Genomic DNA, 19,774 nt, shown 5'->3' on the forward strand with positions numbered 1-19,774 from the left:
GGGGGGGGGGACTTCCCAGCTAGTCTCTTTGTAAATTAATGCAAAACTAACCAAATACCTAGGTTGCTGATGGGAATTTGCACTGCACTACTCAGACAGAATGGACCCTTAAGGTTACTTAGCCCCATCTTCTGACAGTTTAATGGGATGTGGCACAGAAAATTGCTCCATCTGAGCAATGCCAGGGAACCGCAACTGCTATTTGTTTGCCAGTATAACTAATCCTTTCTTGTAATGGGTTGGCTGCAAAGCAAATTCTTTCCTTGGTTCCCTGTTCTGTATATTCTGGGTTTGACTACTGGACTGTCAGTGGTGCCTCGCAGTATGTCTGCAGAGTGCTAACTTCCTCCGCTCTCCTTCAGTGGCCTCCATGTCCACCCTCATAGCCTCACAGGGAATTGTGTGCCAGGTACACCAGAAACTGAGTCTGTGCTCTCTCACTTTTTATTTCTGACTGCATGCCATCTGTGGGGCAGAATTAGCCATGCAAGTGCCTGGCTTGTATTTTTGTACTGGTGTTGCAGAATAACCCTGCATTCCAGTTATGCTTTCACAGAAATGGTAGCTCCCAGCTTTTAATCTTTATGCTTCTCATACTTCGTTTCTGAAACAACTTTAAAAAGCAAGGACATTAACCACATATATTCTTTGTATGCAGTGTGGCAGGATGAGGACAGAAGCATAAACAGAAAAGTGACATATTTACAACGATATAGGAAATCAGTAGCAGTCTGGGCAAGACTCAGATGCCCTGACTCTCAGGCCTCTGATTGATCCATGGGTCCGTGCTACCTGCAGATGAGTATTCTCTGTCTCTTTCTAGCAAGCACACAAGATGAAGCTGCCATTATGGGTGACCTCAGATGTCATGACTCGACTGAAGCAATTAAAAGACTTCAGTTTTGAATTTCTGTTTGGGATTCACCATCGGATAGAGAAAGCTCGTTTGCAAGGCGGTGAGTGGACCAGGGAGGGAGCTTCATGCTGCTCTATCTAGGTTTTGAATCTTATCGGCTGTTCCCTTTCAGGGGTCTTGCTGGATCACATTAGGAAGAACCTAACCAAAGCCGCAAACATCTCTGCCCACCAGCACCTGAAACTACTTGCCTATTCTGCGGTAAGTCAGACCATGGGTGCTAGCTTCAATCCACCTCCTCCTCTTCCTCCTCACACAGTGGTTTGAGCCTTGCTAATGGTTTTAACCTCTTCTAGCTTCTCTGCAGCCCATGCAGTGATCAGGAGATGCATCTTTGCCTCTGGCTGGGTGTGTTGTCCAGTATCTGGCATCATTCCTCTGGGGCCTCTGAGGAAAATTCAAACATGCATTTTGTTCCTGTTAGCTCAGACTGGCAGACGAGACTGGCAGACTTTGGGGAGTCATTGCTATATTTAGTAGATGGGTTGATGCTACTCAGATGCAGTGTTTCAGCCGTGTAGATATGGAGAGTCATCCCCCTTTCCAGCAGCCTGCTGATTGGAAAGTCAAGCATCTCTCCCAAATTGCTCCCCAGAGGCCAGTTCTCAAAGAATGAAGCATGATATATACAGCTGTGTTTCACTCCCTTCCATTCTCTGGCACCATCACAGATCACCTTTCTAATAGTACTGCTCCTCTCCCTTCTTCCAGATGGAAGTTACAAAGGTGACTTCCCTTCAGCACAGTCCTTACTGGTATGGTCTGAGCTGCCCTGCCCCATTCATAAGGGTAACTGATTTGGTTTTTTTCCCCTCTTTTTCAGCATGACACCACACTTGTGGCACTGCAGATGGCTCTAGATGTCTACAACAGGATTCAAGCACCATACGCCTCATGTCATATATTTGAGCTGTATGAAGAGGATGATGGGTGAGGGCTGCAGTAAAGATGTCTGCTGTGATTTCACTGCAAGGGTTAGATACTTAGTCTAAGCTCCAACCTAGGGCAGACTTTTAGGAAATCACCACCAGAATAAGGGAAAGGGTGTACACACTAAAAGGTTTCTGGAAAGGGATGATTTTAGCTGGAGCAAGAAACCAATCTAGCTGTGTTTCACTTTCAGTAATTTCTCTGTGGAGATGTTTTTCCGGAACGAGAGCGGGAAGGAACCTTTCCCACTGACACTCCCTGGCTGTCAGCAAAAATGTCCCCTGCACAGATTTTTGCAACTCACTGATCCTGTCGTTCCCCAGGACTGGGAGCAAGAATGCCAGATAGCAAGCACTGTGCATGACACAGGTGAGCCCAGGCTGGATCGGAGCGTGGCAGAAGCAGAAAGCTTGGATGATACCATGCTGACCACTTGTTTTCTCCCTTGCAGAACTGTTTGTGGCTCTGGCTGTGTGTGGATCCATTCTCTTTCTCCTTATCATCCTCCTGCTGACTGTACTCTTTCGCATACAATCTCAGCCCCCTGGCTACCGGCACGTTTCCAATGAGGGAGAAGAGCAGGCATGACAGTTGCTCCAACTCCTTCCCAGGCAGTAGGAGGGAGCAGTGCTGCCCGTGATGATTGGGCACCTCAGTTACTCAGCATTCTTCTGCTTTGGCCATTGCTTCCCAGAATGAAGCTGGACTGTGATTTTTGGATGTTTTCTAAAGGTGATGTCCAAGGGAGAGGACTGAGCTACTCCTCTGAATTTTAATTGTGAAGCCTACTGGTGTGTGGTGCCCCTAGCCCTCGTACAGCTTAACTAGTCTGGGACTCCCACCATGGCGAGTTGGAGCTGCTGCTCCCCATGAAGAATTCTTCTCCTTTCAGTGATTGTAAGTGTTATCACTTGCTGTGACTGTGGCAGAGGGGCTTGGGCCTCCAGCGGGTGTCATGTCCAGTGTAGTCAGGAGTCACATCTTTCTTTAGGGTCAACCTGCTTTGTGCACTTTTCTCTCAAGCCACTGGGCTGAGGATGGTGGGAAGGCTGGGCTTGGAGTAGAGGGCCCAGCTCACCAACAGTGCACAGAGACTCATCTGTTCTCCATGCAGAGGGAGCTGCTGGAGATGATGGCAGATAGTGAAAAACATTTCTGAGGTTGCTGCTAAGTAATTGCTGCTGGCAACTGATCTTTTTCCCTTCTTGTGTTTCAAGAAAGAAAAATTGGCCTGGAGTCAGGACAGAATTGGAAACCTAGCAATAGTTCAGAGTAGGTTACATATGATCCACAGAACCAGAGCTTTATCCTGTAAATGAATTCATGTGATTATCCGTAGCAAACCTGCACACAATTTTGTTGTGTAATGTTGGCCATAGAAAGGAGAGAGTCCCTTGTAGATAGGAAACTTGGGCCCTTTCTAAAGATTTGGTTTTTGAACTTGACCTTCCCATCTGTGAACTTATCTATTACTAGAGCCTTTGCAGAAGGATCCAGGAAGGATCCTGTACTGCAGGTGGTCCAGACATCAACTGTGAGCCCAAGAAACATGCTTTACTGCAGAAAGTTTTTATAGTGTCATCAAAGATGTGTAGCAGAGCTGTTTACCTAAGACTAAATGCCAATTTCTGTGGTCTTTCTTCCCATCTTCCCCACTGGATAGCTGTACCCCCTGTGCCCCCCCCCCCCCCAAAAAAAAAAGATCAGTAGTTGCAGGTAATTGTAGAGCCCTTCACCTGTCATTGTCCAAAGTATGATTCTTTTTTTCAAGGCCAGATGGATGGAAGCTGCAGGCCTGTCTCTGCACACTGCAGCTGCTGTAGGAAACTTTATGCCAAGTGCTCACCACCTGCCTTGTAGCTTTTGGCAGAGGATGAGAGACCACAGCAGGCACCAGAGGCACTGGCTCTTCACATGGTGATGCTGCACATTCACTTCCCACTTTTAGTTCCCTTTCTGGTGCAGTTCCCTTCCCCTCGTGGCAGCAGAAGCTAGTACTTAGGTTACAGACATTTACTATTCTTCCCCTATGGAGCATCATGGGGACTTTTCCCGACACCATAATAGGCATCTGCCAGCATGGGAACTCCAAATCAGCAGAAGCAGCTTGCTGTTCTCAGCAACTTCCTCACCTTTTTGTCCCCTGCAGATACAGTTTAGGTCTCCTGCACAGCAAGACAGTCACAAAGAACAAGCAACTGCCTGGGAGAACAGGCACAAAGAAGAGGTAATAGAAAGTGCATTCAAGGGGACTGGACCTGTTATTTTTAAAGGCAGCAGATTTTGCACACACAGAGAAAAGGTTTCTATGATGATTTAGACTTTTTGACTGTGAATGACTTTCTGTAATTGTTCCAATACATTTCCTTTTTGTCATTAAAATCAGTTCCACACTGAACTCTACTCCTCTTCTTCTCCAAGAGTTCATATAGGGCTAGCTCCTATGTACTCAGTGTTGAAAAACAGGCAGAACTTCTTACAGTAAGCTCCCTTTCAAGGTAGGTGCAGGGAATTTCATCCCTGATTTACAGTCCCATGTACAGCAGAGTGCAAAGTGACATAACTTTTTTTGGCTGCAGCAGCCATGTGTAGATATCAGCTTATAACACAACTTGTCTAACTCGGAGGGATCCTTTGTAGACACAGTGCTGGGACTGATAACCCCACCACTGTTCTACCTCTCTTAGCCCTCCTGCAGAAGGGTCAATACTTTCTTCTCACCTAGAGAAAACAGTTAGTAGAATGCTCAAAGCAGCCACTCTATATCAAAGAAGAATTTCAGTTTAGTACAAAACTTTATTAATATCAATACTGCAAAACTATAAAAGTGAACATAGAATCTGAGCAGGTTTGGAGCCTAGTCCCATCCATCAACCTCTGGGACAGCAGCAAAGCGCCAGACAGCTTTGTAAACAAACTAGAAAAAGCAAAACTTTTTAAGTTTAACAGCAGTCTTGAGATTTGGCTCTGCGAAAGGATGTTTGGAAGAAACTCCTCATTTTTGCTTAAAAAACACTCCTATACAATGTTCCGAAGCACATAGGCATAGATGAAAAAATTACCTAATGTGTGCCATAAAAGAGTAGAGCTCTGAAAATAAAAACTACAGAATCAGTAGGGTCTCAGCTCAGTACTGCCCTTGCATCCCATGAGGCACATAAAGAGCTCTAGCATCATATTGTTCTTCACGGTCTAGTTAAATAGCTGCAAGCACAGAATAGGCTAAGTTTGAAGTTTTGACAGAAACACAGTCTGCAAAGAGCTTGCATATGGAAGAGGTTGGTGTTTCCTACATCACCCAAGCCACCCATCACCTCTCCCCTATGAACATTCTACCTTTTCAGGACATGAACCTAGTCAGCAAAGGCTTTCTCAGCTCAGTTTGACTAAAATGAGCTGGGGATCCTGTCGTGAGCTGCTCCACAGCACACTACAGAAAATGGTAACCTCCAACAGAGTGATGACAAGCAGATGGGGTAGGCTGGAAGCATTAACCTCAGTGGGGCCTGATAACATCTCTCCATGGCCTAAAGTTTTCCTAGGGCCTCAGAAAATGSGTGGTAACCTAGTCTGGAGGAGGAACTGAGTGCCGACACAACTCACTAGAAGGAGAAGCAAAGGGAATCAGGGAAGCAAGATCAGATCCAGAGAGGAAGGACAAAGTAGAAGGTTAATGCCCTGCAAGGCTTATGCTGCCCACTGGTAGCACTGAATTTGTCCTCTGTGATCCGGAAAGGATCAAAATACTAAATCAGTTCTCTAGATCCTTCCCTTTTCGCTTCCTTCCCTGTGATTTGGAATCTTTGCTCTTTGTTTTTGCCTCTTCCACTTCCCAAGACAGTAACTTAGTTTTGAGTTTGCTTGTCCCCGGGTTTGCCTGCCTTTGCCCTCCACGTCTGGACAAACTCCGGCTTCCAAACCCCTGTTCTGTCATGGCTTTCAAAAGATGTTCTTGCTTCTTGGCCACCATCTCCTCCCGGCTCCAGATCAGAATATTAAAGCCTGAGAGGAAAAATTAAACACCCTGCCTCAGAAATTCTATATCCAGTATAATACCATAGATATAATGTAGAGTTGCTGTCTATGTCAGTTAAGTGCCAGAAATTCAAAATGCTTAGTCTGTTCTAAGCTATTTCCTAGGCACAGAGGGTGGGAAGTTATTTGGTGCAGATACTGTCTCCACATAGCCATAGAAATTTGACATAATTAAGAAACATAATTGAGTAATTCCTAATCCCCTATCTGTCACAAGTGTGAGGCCCAAATCTAAAGCCAGCTCCCTTAATCCCAGACAGCCTAGGAAAGCCTGAGTATTCTTGGCTCTGAAGCCTGAGAAATGAGGCAAGTAAACAGAAGGGAGAGGGCTGCAGCCTAGCAGGAAAAAGCCTTTTTTTCTATCCTGTTTCTCCCACTGTTACATGGCCGGCAGATGGCAGCAGCTCCCTGCTCGGGGAGGCTATTTTTTTTCCTCTGGACTTCATGCTCTCAGGGATGTTTCAAAGGAGGTGACTAGCAACCTGTCTTGTAACTGCAAAGGTGGGAGATTGAAAAGAAGGTCTTGATCTCTTTTACAGATGCATGAAATTAGAGATTGCCACTGGCAGACCTGTAAGTGGGATTTGGGAACCCATCACTCACAGCTTGCTTTAGTCTGGAGGAACAAGCATGCCCTTTTCTGGGACTGGAACACACTAGGGCTTAGTGCCTCAGGTTCTCTTTACTTACCCATGCCAGAGGCCAGCGTGTCTCCCATAGGGTTAAATTTATTGAGCTGCAAATGGAAACACAATGACAGTCTGTAAGAGCATCACTGCTTATATAACAGTCATAAGAGCATCGCTGCTTATGTAACAGCAAAAAACAATCTGGAAACCAGAACATTCCCTAAAGAATATTACAGAAAACCCACATATGACCATGGAACAGCCCTGCTCAATTCAGCAGCTTTAGCTGGCAGCCATAGCTCCATGAGAGTGCGAGTCTGTCACAAGTAAGGAGGATATTTCTATTGTTTCAGTCCCTAAAAAGTATTTCTCAGTCACAGTTCAATACACCACAGTCCTTCTAGCTGCAGTGCCCAACTCACCGAGATTATACCAGATGCATTTGGGTCATGGAGCTGACACACCATCTCTCCAGTGTTTCCATCAAATATATCCACAGTCCGTAGCTCATTCACTGTATACCCTGGGAACTTAGGGTCTGGGTAGCGACCTGCTACAATGAGGTCATAGCGAGGGTGCCACGTTGCCTAGTCATAGAGCAGAGGGATGGAAAGGTAGAGAAAGGGGCAGAGCTCACACTGATGCACACCAGGAACTAAGAGCTGGCAGTATGAACCACAGCAGTTTATATATCCCACCCAGAGCCTGAGTAACGCAAGCATCGTCAGAACAGCACTCTGCTGGGAGTGCAGCAGTGTTAACATCGACCAGCCACCAACCTATCCTGACTAGAAGTCAAACCGTTTCTTTTACAACTTGCTGCTAGCACCAAGTTTGATACCCCTTCTCAGGCTGTACTGGCTTAACTCACCTTGATAGGTGTGAGGTGCTGGAATTGCCGATGTGGATGTGGGATCAGATGCTGTGGCTTGGTCCAGTCTGAAGATGAATAAACCCTGATTTCACTGTGCTGGTCTGTGGTCAGGAGCTTGGCTCCATCTGTCGGGCTAAAGTAAGCTAGGAAAGGGGGACAATAAAGTGAACAAAAGATCACAATGCTGTGATTGACAAGAAACATAAAAGCCTGACTGGATACCCATTAATACATCTTTGATAGGGATCTGAATATGGCCATGTGTCCCAACAGACAAGACTTTACTCCTCTCATCAAAGAACTCAGACCTCTTGTGAACAGTAAGTTGAAAYCTACAACGCTCCATTAGATAGAAAGAATCATTTTCATTTTAAAGTTACAGAAACAGACATTGCAAAGAAAGGGGCTTGCTCAGTCAAATGGAAAGTTAGTGGAACAGCTCAAAACAGACCCCTGCAATCCAGACTTCCACAAACAGGTACAACCATACACCCAAAGAACAGAGCCAAAGTCATTTTGAGTCCCATGCCCTGTTTTTGCCAAAGGAACTGCCCCAATAAATTCAGTTTTCTAATCACAACCACTGCTGATGCTTCCACCCAAACCCCTCAAGGCACAGTTCCAGTTTTCCATGGACAGTCTAAAACTGCGGTTGCTGCCCTATCCCCTTCCCTGCCTCTGGCCACACATTCCCACTGCCTTCCTTGCTTTGGCATTAGCAAGTGTGCAACTTCCTATCTGACTGAAAGCTAACATTGCAACAACAACAAAAGCTGACTCTCTGAGCAGACTCTCTGAAAGGCTCTTCATCCCAAGTACCAACACAAAGAAGACAGCAGGCATGCAGGGCTGTCATTTCAGCAAAAAGGCAGTCAGAAATTGGTTGACAGTGACAGTGAAATTCTATCTTTAGGGTGCAGTTCCACAGCAACTTAAGCAAACCTAAATGAGAGCTACTGGCATTTCATTCTCTTCTCTATCCCAGGCCACACATATCTGACCCCTATCCTTTGTACTGGCAGTCCAGCTGCTGTTATTTTCAGTTTTCAGCTGATTCAAGTCCCTTACCACACAGCCTCTGAGTACAGGGGCCAGCACAAGAGAGGAGACTGCAGTGCATGGCTGAGGGTGGAGGGACATCTCCGTGGCAGTCCCACTTTAGATCTACTTAAGCTGCCATGAAACCACACTCTCTGCAAAATTTGCAAGGTGGTACTGCAGAGAATAAAGAGCATTGAGCTACCTAGGATAAGTCTGTCATAAACCACAAAGACAACACGTTTAAGTATCCTTCCATCATCAACAGCAGTTCAGAATTATGTACTCAGAAGGTAAAAGACAGGTGTTAGCAAGTTACATCGACATTCTCCTGAAAGACTCTTAGGTAAAGTTCATATTCAATGCCTGCATTTAAAAATTACATGACACTTGAACAGTTTGTAACTGATTGTATTGAGGCTTGCTCCAAAATAGTCTGATCTTTTAAAAAACACACAGAGACAACTGGAAAAAACAGAATACCAACTCACACTTTCGGGAAGAAGTGCAAGAGAGAACCCAAAAATCAGTGAATATAGGCTCCAGACAAAAAGGAGAGCAAGAAAAACACATGAATGAGCAGTTCAGCAGACATCCATACAGAGAAATCCCTATCTCATGAACTTACCTGCATTGACAGGTTTGTCATGAGGAAGCACATGAAGAAAATTTGTTTTGTCTTTGATGTTCCTCAGGTCCCAGATTTTGACTGTCTGGTCCACAGAGGCTGTGGCCAACAACCACTCACATCGAGAGTTAAACTCCACATGAGTCACTTTCTTCTTGTGTAATTTCAGCTTCCAAATCTGCAGCAGAGGAAACAGAAAATCATGCAGGAAAGAAAAATAAAGGACGAGAGTAAAGAAATGGAATAATCTATTAGTGCCAAGTGAAGAGGTCATGCATTTACAAACTAAGAAAAATGTCTATAATACAACAAGAGTTTATCTGCTGGAAACAAGAAAGGACAAGAATGACCTTGGAAACCATTTAACTATAGGAGGACTCTGATCCACCACTTTATTAAAGCTACAAGAAAGGAAAATGTGATCCCTGGTTCATGGGGGAAAGCGTTAGTGCCATTGCACAAAGCAAGACCTCATCTGGAATACTGCACATTGTGCCAGTCTTCCACCTGCAGAAAGGTTAAAATAAATTGGAACAGTTACAGAAATGGTCTGAAAAGATAAGGTGAAGAATGAATGGCCTGCTTCATGGAAGAAGACCAAAAGAGCTTTGTAAAGTAAAAATGAAGGCTGAGAGGGGATATAATTTCCTTCTAGAAATATGACAAAAAAGAAACATGAGGGAAGGAGAAATATTTCCATTAACAAGAACAATTGGGTATAAACTGGCCATGAATAAATTTATACCGGAAGTCACGAGACTATTTCTAAACAAAGGGGTAAAGTAGGTCCATTCTCCCTGTAATAGTGGGCAGAACAAAATCAAAACAAACCCTAAATGTCTTTAAGATAGACTATAATAAATGTATTAAGTGGCTACAGGACTGGGCATCCCAGGAGGTCTTCTTCTGGTCCTGTGTCCCTATTTTCATCTAAATGAGGCAGCATTTGAGATTTCTGACATACCTTAATTATCATTTAGTCTTAGTGTTCCCATCATGAAGATGGATATCCCTTGTCAGTTCAGAGCATAAGGATTCACTTGTCAGAAATATATTAACCCCTATTAAGGCAATCAATGCTGGGGAATAAACACACCTTGGTTATGATCCCTGTAGCCTTTAAAATGGAGAGCTGTAGTTTCAGGGCACATCAGAAGCAAATATGAGAACTACAAGCACTGAAGTACAGTACTTTTGTCTCTTAGCAGCAGTGACAAACAGGAGAAACTCAGAGATAAAGAAAATCATGAAGTGGTTTTCCACAGTTGCCAGGAAAGGGGAAAGCATGCATCTCCCAAATGCAGAAAAGACCATCACATTCTTTCAGGAGAAAAAAAAAAGGAGAAAGGAAGCAACTAGCCTTGAATGAGCATGATTTATTTGGAGTACTCATGACTCTACCCACTAATTTACACAATTTCTCCACCCACAGCTCTTGGGGTGGCAAACTCTCACAGACATTACCCTTACAGAGGGGAGAAATGGTGATTTCATTCTCTTGTGCGGCAGGCTATGGTAAGCAGGGCCGACGGCAAGTCTACCCTCTCAGTAGGCTTCTGCACTACTCTGGATTAGCAGGAACAGCCTGCCCTCTCGTGTCTAATAGCAGTAGTGCAATTTCTATCCCAACATTTGCTTAATTACTGTTGGGTACTTACTCCGAGATCACAGAAGGGTGTCCAGCAAAGCAGTATTTCCAAATGACTCCCATTAGTGCATAAAGTTTTTAGAAGCATGAAGGTTGCTGGCAGAGGGTGCTTACATCTTCAGATTACCCTATAACTACTCTTCCCAATAGTCAATTACTCTTAAGGAAGGGGCAGCTTATCACACAGTCCCTAATCATGAATTGTTACTAGTGTGCTCACAAATGTGAATATTTCTTGTGAATGGCAGACATGGAGGAAGTCCCACCACCTAGATACTCAGTGGACTCATCTTGTGCAAGGTAACTTGCTCCTCCTTCCAGAGGCCCCTGCAGTCTCAGCTTACAGTAAAACCCTACCGACCAGAAACAGAGTATGATCAGAGAGCACGTGAGCCATCAGGATTCCCGTAGAGGAGACACTGCATGGAGCCATACCAACCTCTTCACCAGAAGTACTGAGCAGGACCACGTTGCCTATGTTATCGCCTGTCACCACAGCACGGCAGCTTGCAGACACATCAACACTGCAGTACCAGCAACTAGAGGGAAAGATACAGAGTCAGTGCTGCCTCCTACAGGCATTGGGAAGCAGGGGAGTTCTGGTTCACATCTTTTTCTGTCTCTGACTAGGGAGACTGCAACAGATTGCAACTGCCATCTCCTGCCTGATGCCGTGGGCCTGAACTTCAGGCAGAGGGCCAAGCTTATCGGGAGAGCTTTCTGTTGATGATGAAATATGGAATAATTTCCAAGTCATTTGCCAAATGCTCATTAGATGGAGTGTGACATGTTGGGACAGTGGAACACAATTGAGGCTGAAAAGCCACCTGGCACTTGCCCTGTATACACCTTGGGAAAGATCAGAACACCCTTGTGATGTTGACAAACGTACAGGAACAGCTTTAAAATGAGGTTTTCCACAAAACAGTGAAGCAGCAGTAAAGAAAAGACAAAAGCYTTGGACTGGAAAATTGCACCTCTAGAACTGCTCCAGGAAACAAAACCAAACAGAGACTTATCCGATACAGATGTACGTTTTAATCCCAGCTCCAATGGGAGGGTGGGGGAAGTGAGAGTGAATTCTGGATCCTTTGGGAACTTGTTGGGAAAGCTTCACTTTTGTAGGAATGACTTATACTAGAATTCATGGCCGTGGAAATTACCACGGCAAGCCTGACACCTCCAGAAGGGCAGCCCRGTTAACTCTGTAAGCTCACACTCAGGAATTTTTTTTTGGCTTTCCTATGCTTCCTGAGCTGCTAACCTGCACAGAAACCACAGAACACTGATCGTAATGAAGAGAAGGAAGTTACTGTGCTCTTCTTGCCTCTTGCTTTATAAAGTGAAAAGCGCTGTCAGCATCTGCAAGACGCCAGAGGGTGTCACCAGAAAGYGACACCAGATGGTGCATGCAGCATGTTTGGCTACTGCAGAAGCCTAAGTGCCCTGCGGCTGTCTAGCTCGTCACCCACCCTGCAGGTTCCAGGTTGGGACCAGGAGCTGGTCTCCAAGCTCCCTTACAGAACCAATTCATGCCAAGAGCCTCCTAATCCTGCAAAGAAGCAGATGTCAGAGAGCAGAAGAAGAACCACAGCGGTAACAGCAAGGAGCAGACATTCAGCCTTGCCCTGCTCCCTTCTCACCAAACATCATGGCCACGGTCCAGGGCATGGGAGATCACCTGCACCGCTCTGCCCTCAAGGTCCTGCAGACTTAGGGTGCCATCCCCTGATGCCACATAAAGCTTCACTGCCTCATAGGGACTGAACTTGATGTCTCCGAGAGAATCTCCTGGCCCTTTCTGGAACACACACAAAGCCAAGAGGCACCAAGGTTACAATGGAAGACAGAATCTTAATCCAACACTCATCCCCTGGAACATGCTGCTGGTTTCCCTTGGTACAATACACTAAATCACTGAAGTATGTTTCCTGACAGGAGAAACATATACGAACTGTATTTTTTCTAACCTGTTTTCAATCTGAGCACATGCATTCTGAGCCTATAGGTTCAACTCCATCATTTTGGGCTGCAAACCTCATTAGCAGCACTGCTTCCTCTGCTACAGAGGGTAGGATGAACCTGCAGTGAACCATCTGGCTCAGCCCAGGCTTAGGAGATCGCAAGCAAAACCAGCACCATTCCAGGTAGAAACCACAGGAAATCTCATGGCAGCCCTGCACCAAGCTCTTCTTACAGACTTCATTCACCAGTTCCCCACAGGTTGCTTCCACTACCATATCTGATCTTTCCCAAGGTATCAGCAGGAGGGATGAGAGCTGTTCAAGGAGAAATCTTCTGCTAACTACACGGCACAGGGACCTTATCCCAAGACTGGCTACCCCCAGTTGGTCTACTGACCCAGCATGTGGAAGCCTTAGACAAACAGAGACAGAAAAGGCACTAACAGGGAGTCCCAAAACCCTTTGATGCTCAAATACATTCCATCTGCTGCTCACAGAGCAACTACTTAACAAAGTCTCACTCTAAATACTAGCTTTCAAGAAGCCAGTGAAGACGAAAAAAGCCCTTCCATAAAGCTTGCCTGTACTCACAGCAGTGGGAGGAGCATGGCACGCTGTTTCAGATCCAGGCATCATTACTGTGATCAGTAACAGGCATTAAACTGGGATGCAAGACCCTCCTGCCCAAGGGTCTAGTCTGTCCTTCCCTGCTCATCTGGCCAGTCACCTGAGCACTGCTTGGGTTCACCTTCTGCTCTATGAGAAGGCTGCAGCTGGAGCAGCCAATCTGGAAACCAACCAGGACACCTGCTACTGGAAAGAAGCAGGTGGGGAAAACTGAAAGGGTAAAGAGGAGGCTAGTCCAGATTTCTCTAACTCACCTTTAAGCACTGAATTGAAGTAACTAAGTTAGAAGCTCAGGATTCCTCAGGAGTCACAGAAAGAGCAGCACTCTGAGAGGGTGATTCTGAGCAAGCAGCCAGAATTGCCTACAGAGATCTATTTCCTCTTTCCTTTCATTACTGAGGGAGACAGACTCTTAACTTTGATCAAGCGCCAAAAGTTAGCTGGGATGAATCGAGATAACACCTTGGACCACTCAAAGTCAGTGGTGATTGTGTAGGAGCACTGAGGGGACTCCATAAGTTGCCCTATAAAAACCATCTGGCAGCAAGCAGCATTGCTAACAGGTCTGGAGCTTAGACAGTTCCCAGGACACAGAGCTATGGGAGGCATAAGAAAATACAGCTGAGGAAATCCACTGGCAACCCCTGCCTCCCCATGTACAACAGGAAAAAGAAGCATCAAAGAGTCCCTCCCCTTAATGAAGCAAAGGTCTCTCTGACCCACCACCCTGCTTCAGGGAAAAATAAGAAGGGAGAGCAAGCCTCTCTGGAAGACAGAGGATCCCTGAAATTTAGAGGATAAAGGAGACGTATGTGGAGAAGAGGAAGCCCAGCTCTCACATATTAGAGACAAACACATCTCTCTCTCTCTCTTTGTAGCACTCCTGCCAGCAGGACACAGAGGCCCAAAAAATTGTATTTCTTACTCCCAGTCCTCGGTGCTGGTGAAGACCCGGAGAGTATTGCCATTAAAATCCTGCAGAGTGGTAGTGCCGGCAACTGACGATGTGTACAGCTGACTAGGGTTAAAAGGGTTAAACTTCATTCCTGTGATGGCCCCTCCAGCTCCCATCTACAATGAAGGGGATGAACACAAGAAAAATCCACTGAGTGATGGGGAAGGAGGAAAGTGCCTTCTGTAACTTTACATTCACTGCTATGTCCTCAACACCAACAGCGAAACACACCACAGCCCTTCAGGAGGCAAAGACAATCATGCCCACACGACAGCTGCTTGGGCAGCTGCCCTCCCGAGAGAAGAAAACTCTAACTCTTCCAGTCCCCAGGCAATGTATTCCTTGGTTGGCAGGCACCACACTATCTACAAAAAGAAAAAAAGATGACCCTGGAATTTTTGGAGGATAAACCTCCTCCCAGTATATATCCACGTTACTTTAGAAAGGGGGCAAAAGTTGCGGAGCACGAATGGGCAATGGTTGAATGTAACAATAAGGGGGCATGCCAGCTACAGAAATCATTCATTCTACTTTAGTTTCTCACTTCAGATGAAGGGACTTTGTTTCTCCCCACTCAGATAGATATTTCTTCCTCTGTTACAGAATAAGAGGTAAGCAGAGAAAGATCAAGACCTAAAACAGACAGACCCTCTCTGCATACTGGTTTCTGGCTTCTCTTTAAGATAACTGTTTCATCAGTTGCTGAATTATTCTCCCACTGAACACATGCCATGGACTGCTTCATTATGAATTCACTCAACATGCCTCAGTTCTCCCCAGGGCTAGAACAGTCTGGGTCTCAGGAACAGATGTGCTGTTGCACCTCAATTCTGTCCCACGGTGCTGGCTGCTCTGCAACCCAAGACCCTTACGTGCTTCTCATAASAGATCTCAGTTTTGATCTGCAGTACTTGGTGGTACTCCAGTTTTCCCCTCCTACCCATTCCACACGCCCAGGGACTTACCCCTTTAATGAAGCAGGTTTTATTAAGTACTTCATAGTCCCAAAGGATGATGTCTCCACCTTTGGAACCGACAGCTACAGTACTGGGGTGTGTCGGATGCCATTCCAGGCAAGTCACTCTCCTGTCAAAGGGACTTGCTGTTCGAAAAAGGCAGTATGAGGTGAGAGAACGCAGAAACGGCAGCTGCAGACACTGTTACAAAAATGAAGAGAATTAATACTTTTGCAGGGATCCCTGAATACTTCTGCATAACGAGTGCCAATAATTTCAAATTGCCACTAGTGTTAGTACATTCACATAAAATGCTAAGCTTCTCTGTGGAATGAAGAGAACATGCTGTCCCAGGRAAAACAGCCTGGGACCCAACAAATCCCCATCAGCCATAGCGGTCAGAGAGCAACAGAGAATTGAGAAAAAACACCTTTTAAACAATGTACAGGGAACTAAGCCTCTTGGGCTGCACTTAATAGGCAGGATAATTAATATCAACAAGGAAGGACAACACRCCTCCTTGCTCCAGAAAAAGGCTCTGGTGACCATCTATGAATTTAGTRAGTATCCAAAAATGTTATCATCCAGAGATATAATATTATGGTCCTCCATCCAAACTGCTTGCAGCTCAACAATACAGCATAAGAAAGAAGGAATTAAACACTTGGAATAGGGAATGAGAAACCATGATAGGATCATATTGCTATTCAGCTCAGATATGGGTATTGCTGGACGGGCTTTCAATATCATTTGGATACTTAAAATAGATAAATCACCTAGAAGATAAAATTAGCCCAAGTGCTTCTTCTTAGCTATGGATGCTACAAAAAAAGTTACTTTTTTAATGAAAGAAGAAATATGACACTGAAAACCAATAAAAAAGTATGGGCTTGATGAAATATGACTATGGAGAGGGCAAATCAACACCAATACTAGCATCATTAGCAAAGTAGAGCAGGTACAAAAACAATCAGACAAAGCACTCAGATTAATGTGTGAAAGCAGCACTGGGCAGAATCTCAAATGAGAGAGCAGTAACTTTAAATATGACTCAAGGAAGCACAGAATTAACAGAGGATAAAATGTAGGGTGACAAGGCCATGTCAATGGAAAGAGAAAGCCATCTCAGCACTTGCATTTTACAGGATTAAGAAACATGAGGGTGTGTCAGACTCTGAGCCACAAACCATGTCTGTGAGGAACTTTACGCCACTTTCAAGTGCCCTGCTCGTGTTCAAGATGTCTTTTGTAGAAAACTGAGATGTCCAACAGGTCATAAAGGAGAAACTGCTTACCTGCCTGAGCTGTGCCCGGATGGAGCCTCCCAGCATGTTCTGGTAGACATAATGAACAATGCTGCACTGCCTCTCCAGCTGATGCAAAAGGACTCTGGTGTTTCTGATCATGGACCCACCTCTACTCCAACCTGCCAGAAAGCCAAAGAGTAAAACTTACTGACAGCCAATGCCTGTCGCACGCATTCAATAATTAACATGGGAACCTGCCCGCATTTGCTACTAAATCCAGGGCAAACTCCAGCCGCAASAGAAAAGACTCCAGATGGTTCTTAYACATCTAAGGCACAGCAGCCCCTGCAACTATGGAGTCCAGTGCTTCCAATAGCTTGTCAGAGCTTTGCCTATGCTTCCTCTTGTTAAACCTTTCTTCTCCTCACCAAAGATTTATCACAAAGAGAATAGGAGGGGACTAAAGACATGTCACAGGTGGTACTTCTCTTGGACAGTTTACAACCTGAATGGTTCCTACCCAAACACAACGAAGCTATCTAAACCCCCAATGGCTTGGAAATGTGCCGTGGGAGGGAGTGAACTCCTGCTTACAGCAGAGGGAAGGTCAGACCTGTGACCAGCAGAACAGCAACACCTGAGAATTCCCCAAGCATAGCAACATATGAGTTCCCATGCAGTTCCTGAAACGCCTGCTAGTGAATCAGAATATTCGATCTGCTTGTGCTGGAGCCCATACAGCCTGCCTACAGCACTGCGAGTTTTGTTTTCGACAATAGACTTGCTGACGCCTCATTGCCTGAAAACCTTTCTGTTCAGGGTGAGTTTTGCTGAGAGCACAGCCTGCTTCAATATTTTGTTCATGTTCCAAGTTTTATCTTCAGGGACCGTTACATGAAAACAGGATCTGTTCAGTCCCATGTCTGTGATCTAATCATCCCCATGGCAATGGTCCATAACACCCCAGGGGATATAGATGTCAAATGGGAAAGAAGCATTTCTTAAGAAACAAAAATCCTATTTTCATGTAAGGATACTAATAAGAAAATAGGACTAAAACACAGATATCATCCTTTATGACTAGAAAGCAAACAAAATCTTTCTTTAACACAACACCGTAGCCTACAGATGCATTGGTGTGACATTAAACTTCTTTACTCATGTGCCAGCATAGCAGGCACTTGTCACACCTGCTGAAATAGGTATAAAAACATCTCTATTCTAATTCCTTGTTTTCTCAGAAGAGTTAGCATCCTCAGTTCTTTCTTCAAAGGTGATGGCTAGAGGGGTATTTTTTCATATTTGGTTTTGTTAGGAAGGATAATTCGTTAAGAAACAAACTTTGAGACTTTTCTGAATCGCGGGAAGAAATGTTTTTGATTGCAAGAAACTGAATCTCTTTTATGTYACTCAGGGGAAAAAAAATCATTTTTTCCAAAGTATATAAAAATCAAAACTGGGACACAGAATGGAAAAGCTCAAATGCAAAAGTTTTTGTCTTCTTGGTTTTAAGAAAGATATAAGGGAAAAATATGCTTGGCCTCATTTTCCCAAAGTACTGGCCACTTCCAACTCCCTTTGAATCTTATGGGAACTGCAGATGCTCAACAAATCTGAAAATCAGGCCATGAAGTTATACTGAAAATCTTGTAGCTAAATTCACTATAGAAGATGTGCTAATTATCCACCATCATAAGCAGAACTCTTTTTAAACAGAGTATTTTGCCTCCATTCACTATTCACACTGTCAGCTGATCTGAAGGTTGGAGTTATACACCAGAGAATGGGAATGTACAAAATGGCAGAACTCCTGTATCACTGAATAAAAAAAAAAAGTAATTTCTGGATCCTTATCCTTAAAAAAAATTTACAGAAAGTGTGTACTATTTCCACACAAGGGAATAACTCTAGTGGTCTCCTAAACAAAATATGGAATCAAAAGTAATGTCTGTGGAAACATGAAAACAATCATTTGTCTATCTGAAGCCTATACAACTTTCCTGATAATGCAAAGCATTAATCTTTCCAATATCTAAGAACTCAGTCACTTCCCTCTCATTACAGCAAAAATGTTCAAGAGATGTTTTGCTAAGTAACATACTAGTGGGGAAAAAAAAAACGCACATGAGAAGTGACTAGTGGACTTATGCCCAGACTAATATAAGTATCTAAATACAGAGGTGGAAAGGATTTGGCCTTCCCACCTACTGTAGGGAAAGTCAGAATATGAAAACATCAAGTGGAAATGCCAGTTTAGACTGTGTGCTGTAGGATGCCAAGTTTACAATTACGAACCTGCACTAAGAATTACATGACAAAAACAATACAAGGATTGGTCTGGCCTACAATAAAGCCGACATCGGGTAATTCAGGAATTCCACAGAACTTAATCACCCCCCAGTGAGCTGCGATAGAGACTTCAGTGAGCAGGCATCTAGCAAGGGGTAGCGACTTTCAGAATGAAACATGCACACACAGGCACACTCATTAGACAGATAATTGGAGGATGTAATACCCCAATAYGCATCTGTGTACCACTTAATCCTTAATCCTTAATATAATCCAATCCAAACACTCATGTTTGAACAGGCTTCAGGCTTGCTGGCATCTTCCCTCTTCAGCTAGTCGATACCTGTCATTTAGTGTAAAACTGGTTGACAAAAACAGCAAGAATCTGAGGAAACATTACCGATTTTCTCTGGGGGTCTGGATGTTTTTCTCACAAAAAAACTCTTTGCTTGTGGCTCATTCTCTATTTCTTCATAGTCTTGTTTCCTTTTCCCAGCTGATTTTGCCTGCTCCTCTGGCTGATGCTCATGTGTCCTCCCATGGTTCTTGTCCTTGGGCTGGTTCTCTGGAGCCATTCTGTCTGACCACTAAAAGCAAACAGAGCGTGGAAAGTAAGACTGGCATTGCGCTTTGAGCTAGAAGACGGAGAAGAAAACGGGAATGAAACATGTCCCAGTGGTCTGAAAGTAGCGATTATACCTGTGCCCTCTTCTGTCAGCGTGACACTAGTTTTTTGTCGTGCTCTGCTGGAGCACTGGAGTCGTGGAGCAGATTCAATGAACTCGTCTTTGTTCACGTATGAAAATGAATGTATCCGAAAGCGTTCGAGTATGTTTTGACAGATGTGCTTCTACAGAACTTTTAAGCTTAAAACCCACAGATCTGCGAAGCCACATAATGCCGTAACTGTTTCTCTGGGAGCTCACAGCGAGCTCTCTGGATTCGGGTGAGAAGAAGAGCGGAGCTTTCGCCAGGACGAGGAGGCCTTGGCCGGACGCCCCAGGGTGCTCAGCAGGCCCTTCCCGCCCCGCGGCCCCG

General features: G+C 44.7%; 2 protein-coding genes across 6 annotated transcripts in view; one reads left to right on the forward strand and one right to left on the reverse strand.

The window, feature by feature from the left end:
* The window catches only part of ACP2 (acid phosphatase 2, lysosomal), a 27,964-nt gene that overhangs the window by 4,772 nt on the left and 3,418 nt on the right, over nucleotides 1-19,774 (forward strand). The window contains exons 6-11 of one of the 3 annotated variants that reach the window (XM_026082364.1): nucleotides 824-956; nucleotides 1,029-1,117; nucleotides 1,740-1,846; nucleotides 2,040-2,215; nucleotides 2,298-2,743; nucleotides 3,996-4,249. In XM_026082364.1, coding sequence (XP_025938149.1) covers nucleotides 824-956; nucleotides 1,029-1,117; nucleotides 1,740-1,846; nucleotides 2,040-2,215; nucleotides 2,298-2,434 — 642 coding nt within the window. In that variant the 3' untranslated portion in view covers nucleotides 2,435-2,743; nucleotides 3,996-4,249. Of the gene's footprint in view, nucleotides 1-823; nucleotides 957-1,028; nucleotides 1,118-1,739; nucleotides 1,847-2,039; nucleotides 2,216-2,297; nucleotides 4,250-19,774 lie in introns of those variants that run through there. The other 2 variants (XM_026082363.1, XM_026082365.1) reach the window with 2 other exon arrangements.
* On the reverse strand, nucleotides 1,124-19,733 carry DDB2 (damage specific DNA binding protein 2). Of its 3 annotated transcripts, none has more exons than XM_026082360.1 (11): nucleotides 19,436-19,544; nucleotides 19,137-19,323; nucleotides 16,496-16,626; nucleotides 15,210-15,401; nucleotides 12,342-12,499; nucleotides 11,138-11,237; nucleotides 9,051-9,228; nucleotides 7,382-7,527; nucleotides 6,933-7,097; nucleotides 6,572-6,617; nucleotides 1,124-1,303 (listed from the first exon to the last, which is right to left on the reverse strand). In XM_026082360.1, the coding sequence occupies exons 2-11, from the start codon at nucleotides 19,309-19,311 to the stop codon at nucleotides 1,287-1,289; spliced, it is 1,308 nt and encodes a 435-aa protein (XP_025938145.1). In that variant the 5' UTR covers nucleotides 19,312-19,323; nucleotides 19,436-19,544; the 3' UTR covers nucleotides 1,124-1,286. The 3 variants fall into 3 exon arrangements, with proteins under 3 accessions (XP_025938145.1, XP_025938142.1, XP_025938144.1); XM_026082357.1 differs by lacking the exon at nucleotides 1,124-1,303 and adding an exon at nucleotides 4,623-5,848 and having other exon boundaries at nucleotides 19,436-19,733; XM_026082359.1 differs by lacking the exons at nucleotides 1,124-1,303; nucleotides 12,342-12,499 and adding exons at nucleotides 4,623-5,848; nucleotides 14,215-14,360 and having other exon boundaries at nucleotides 19,436-19,539.

This window comes from Apteryx rowi, unplaced genomic scaffold, assembly GCF_003343035.1.
Source record: "Apteryx rowi isolate R43461 unplaced genomic scaffold, aptRow1 scaffold_574, whole genome shotgun sequence".
In the NCBI taxonomy this organism is placed as follows: Eukaryota; Metazoa; Chordata; class Aves; order Apterygiformes; family Apterygidae; genus Apteryx; species Apteryx rowi.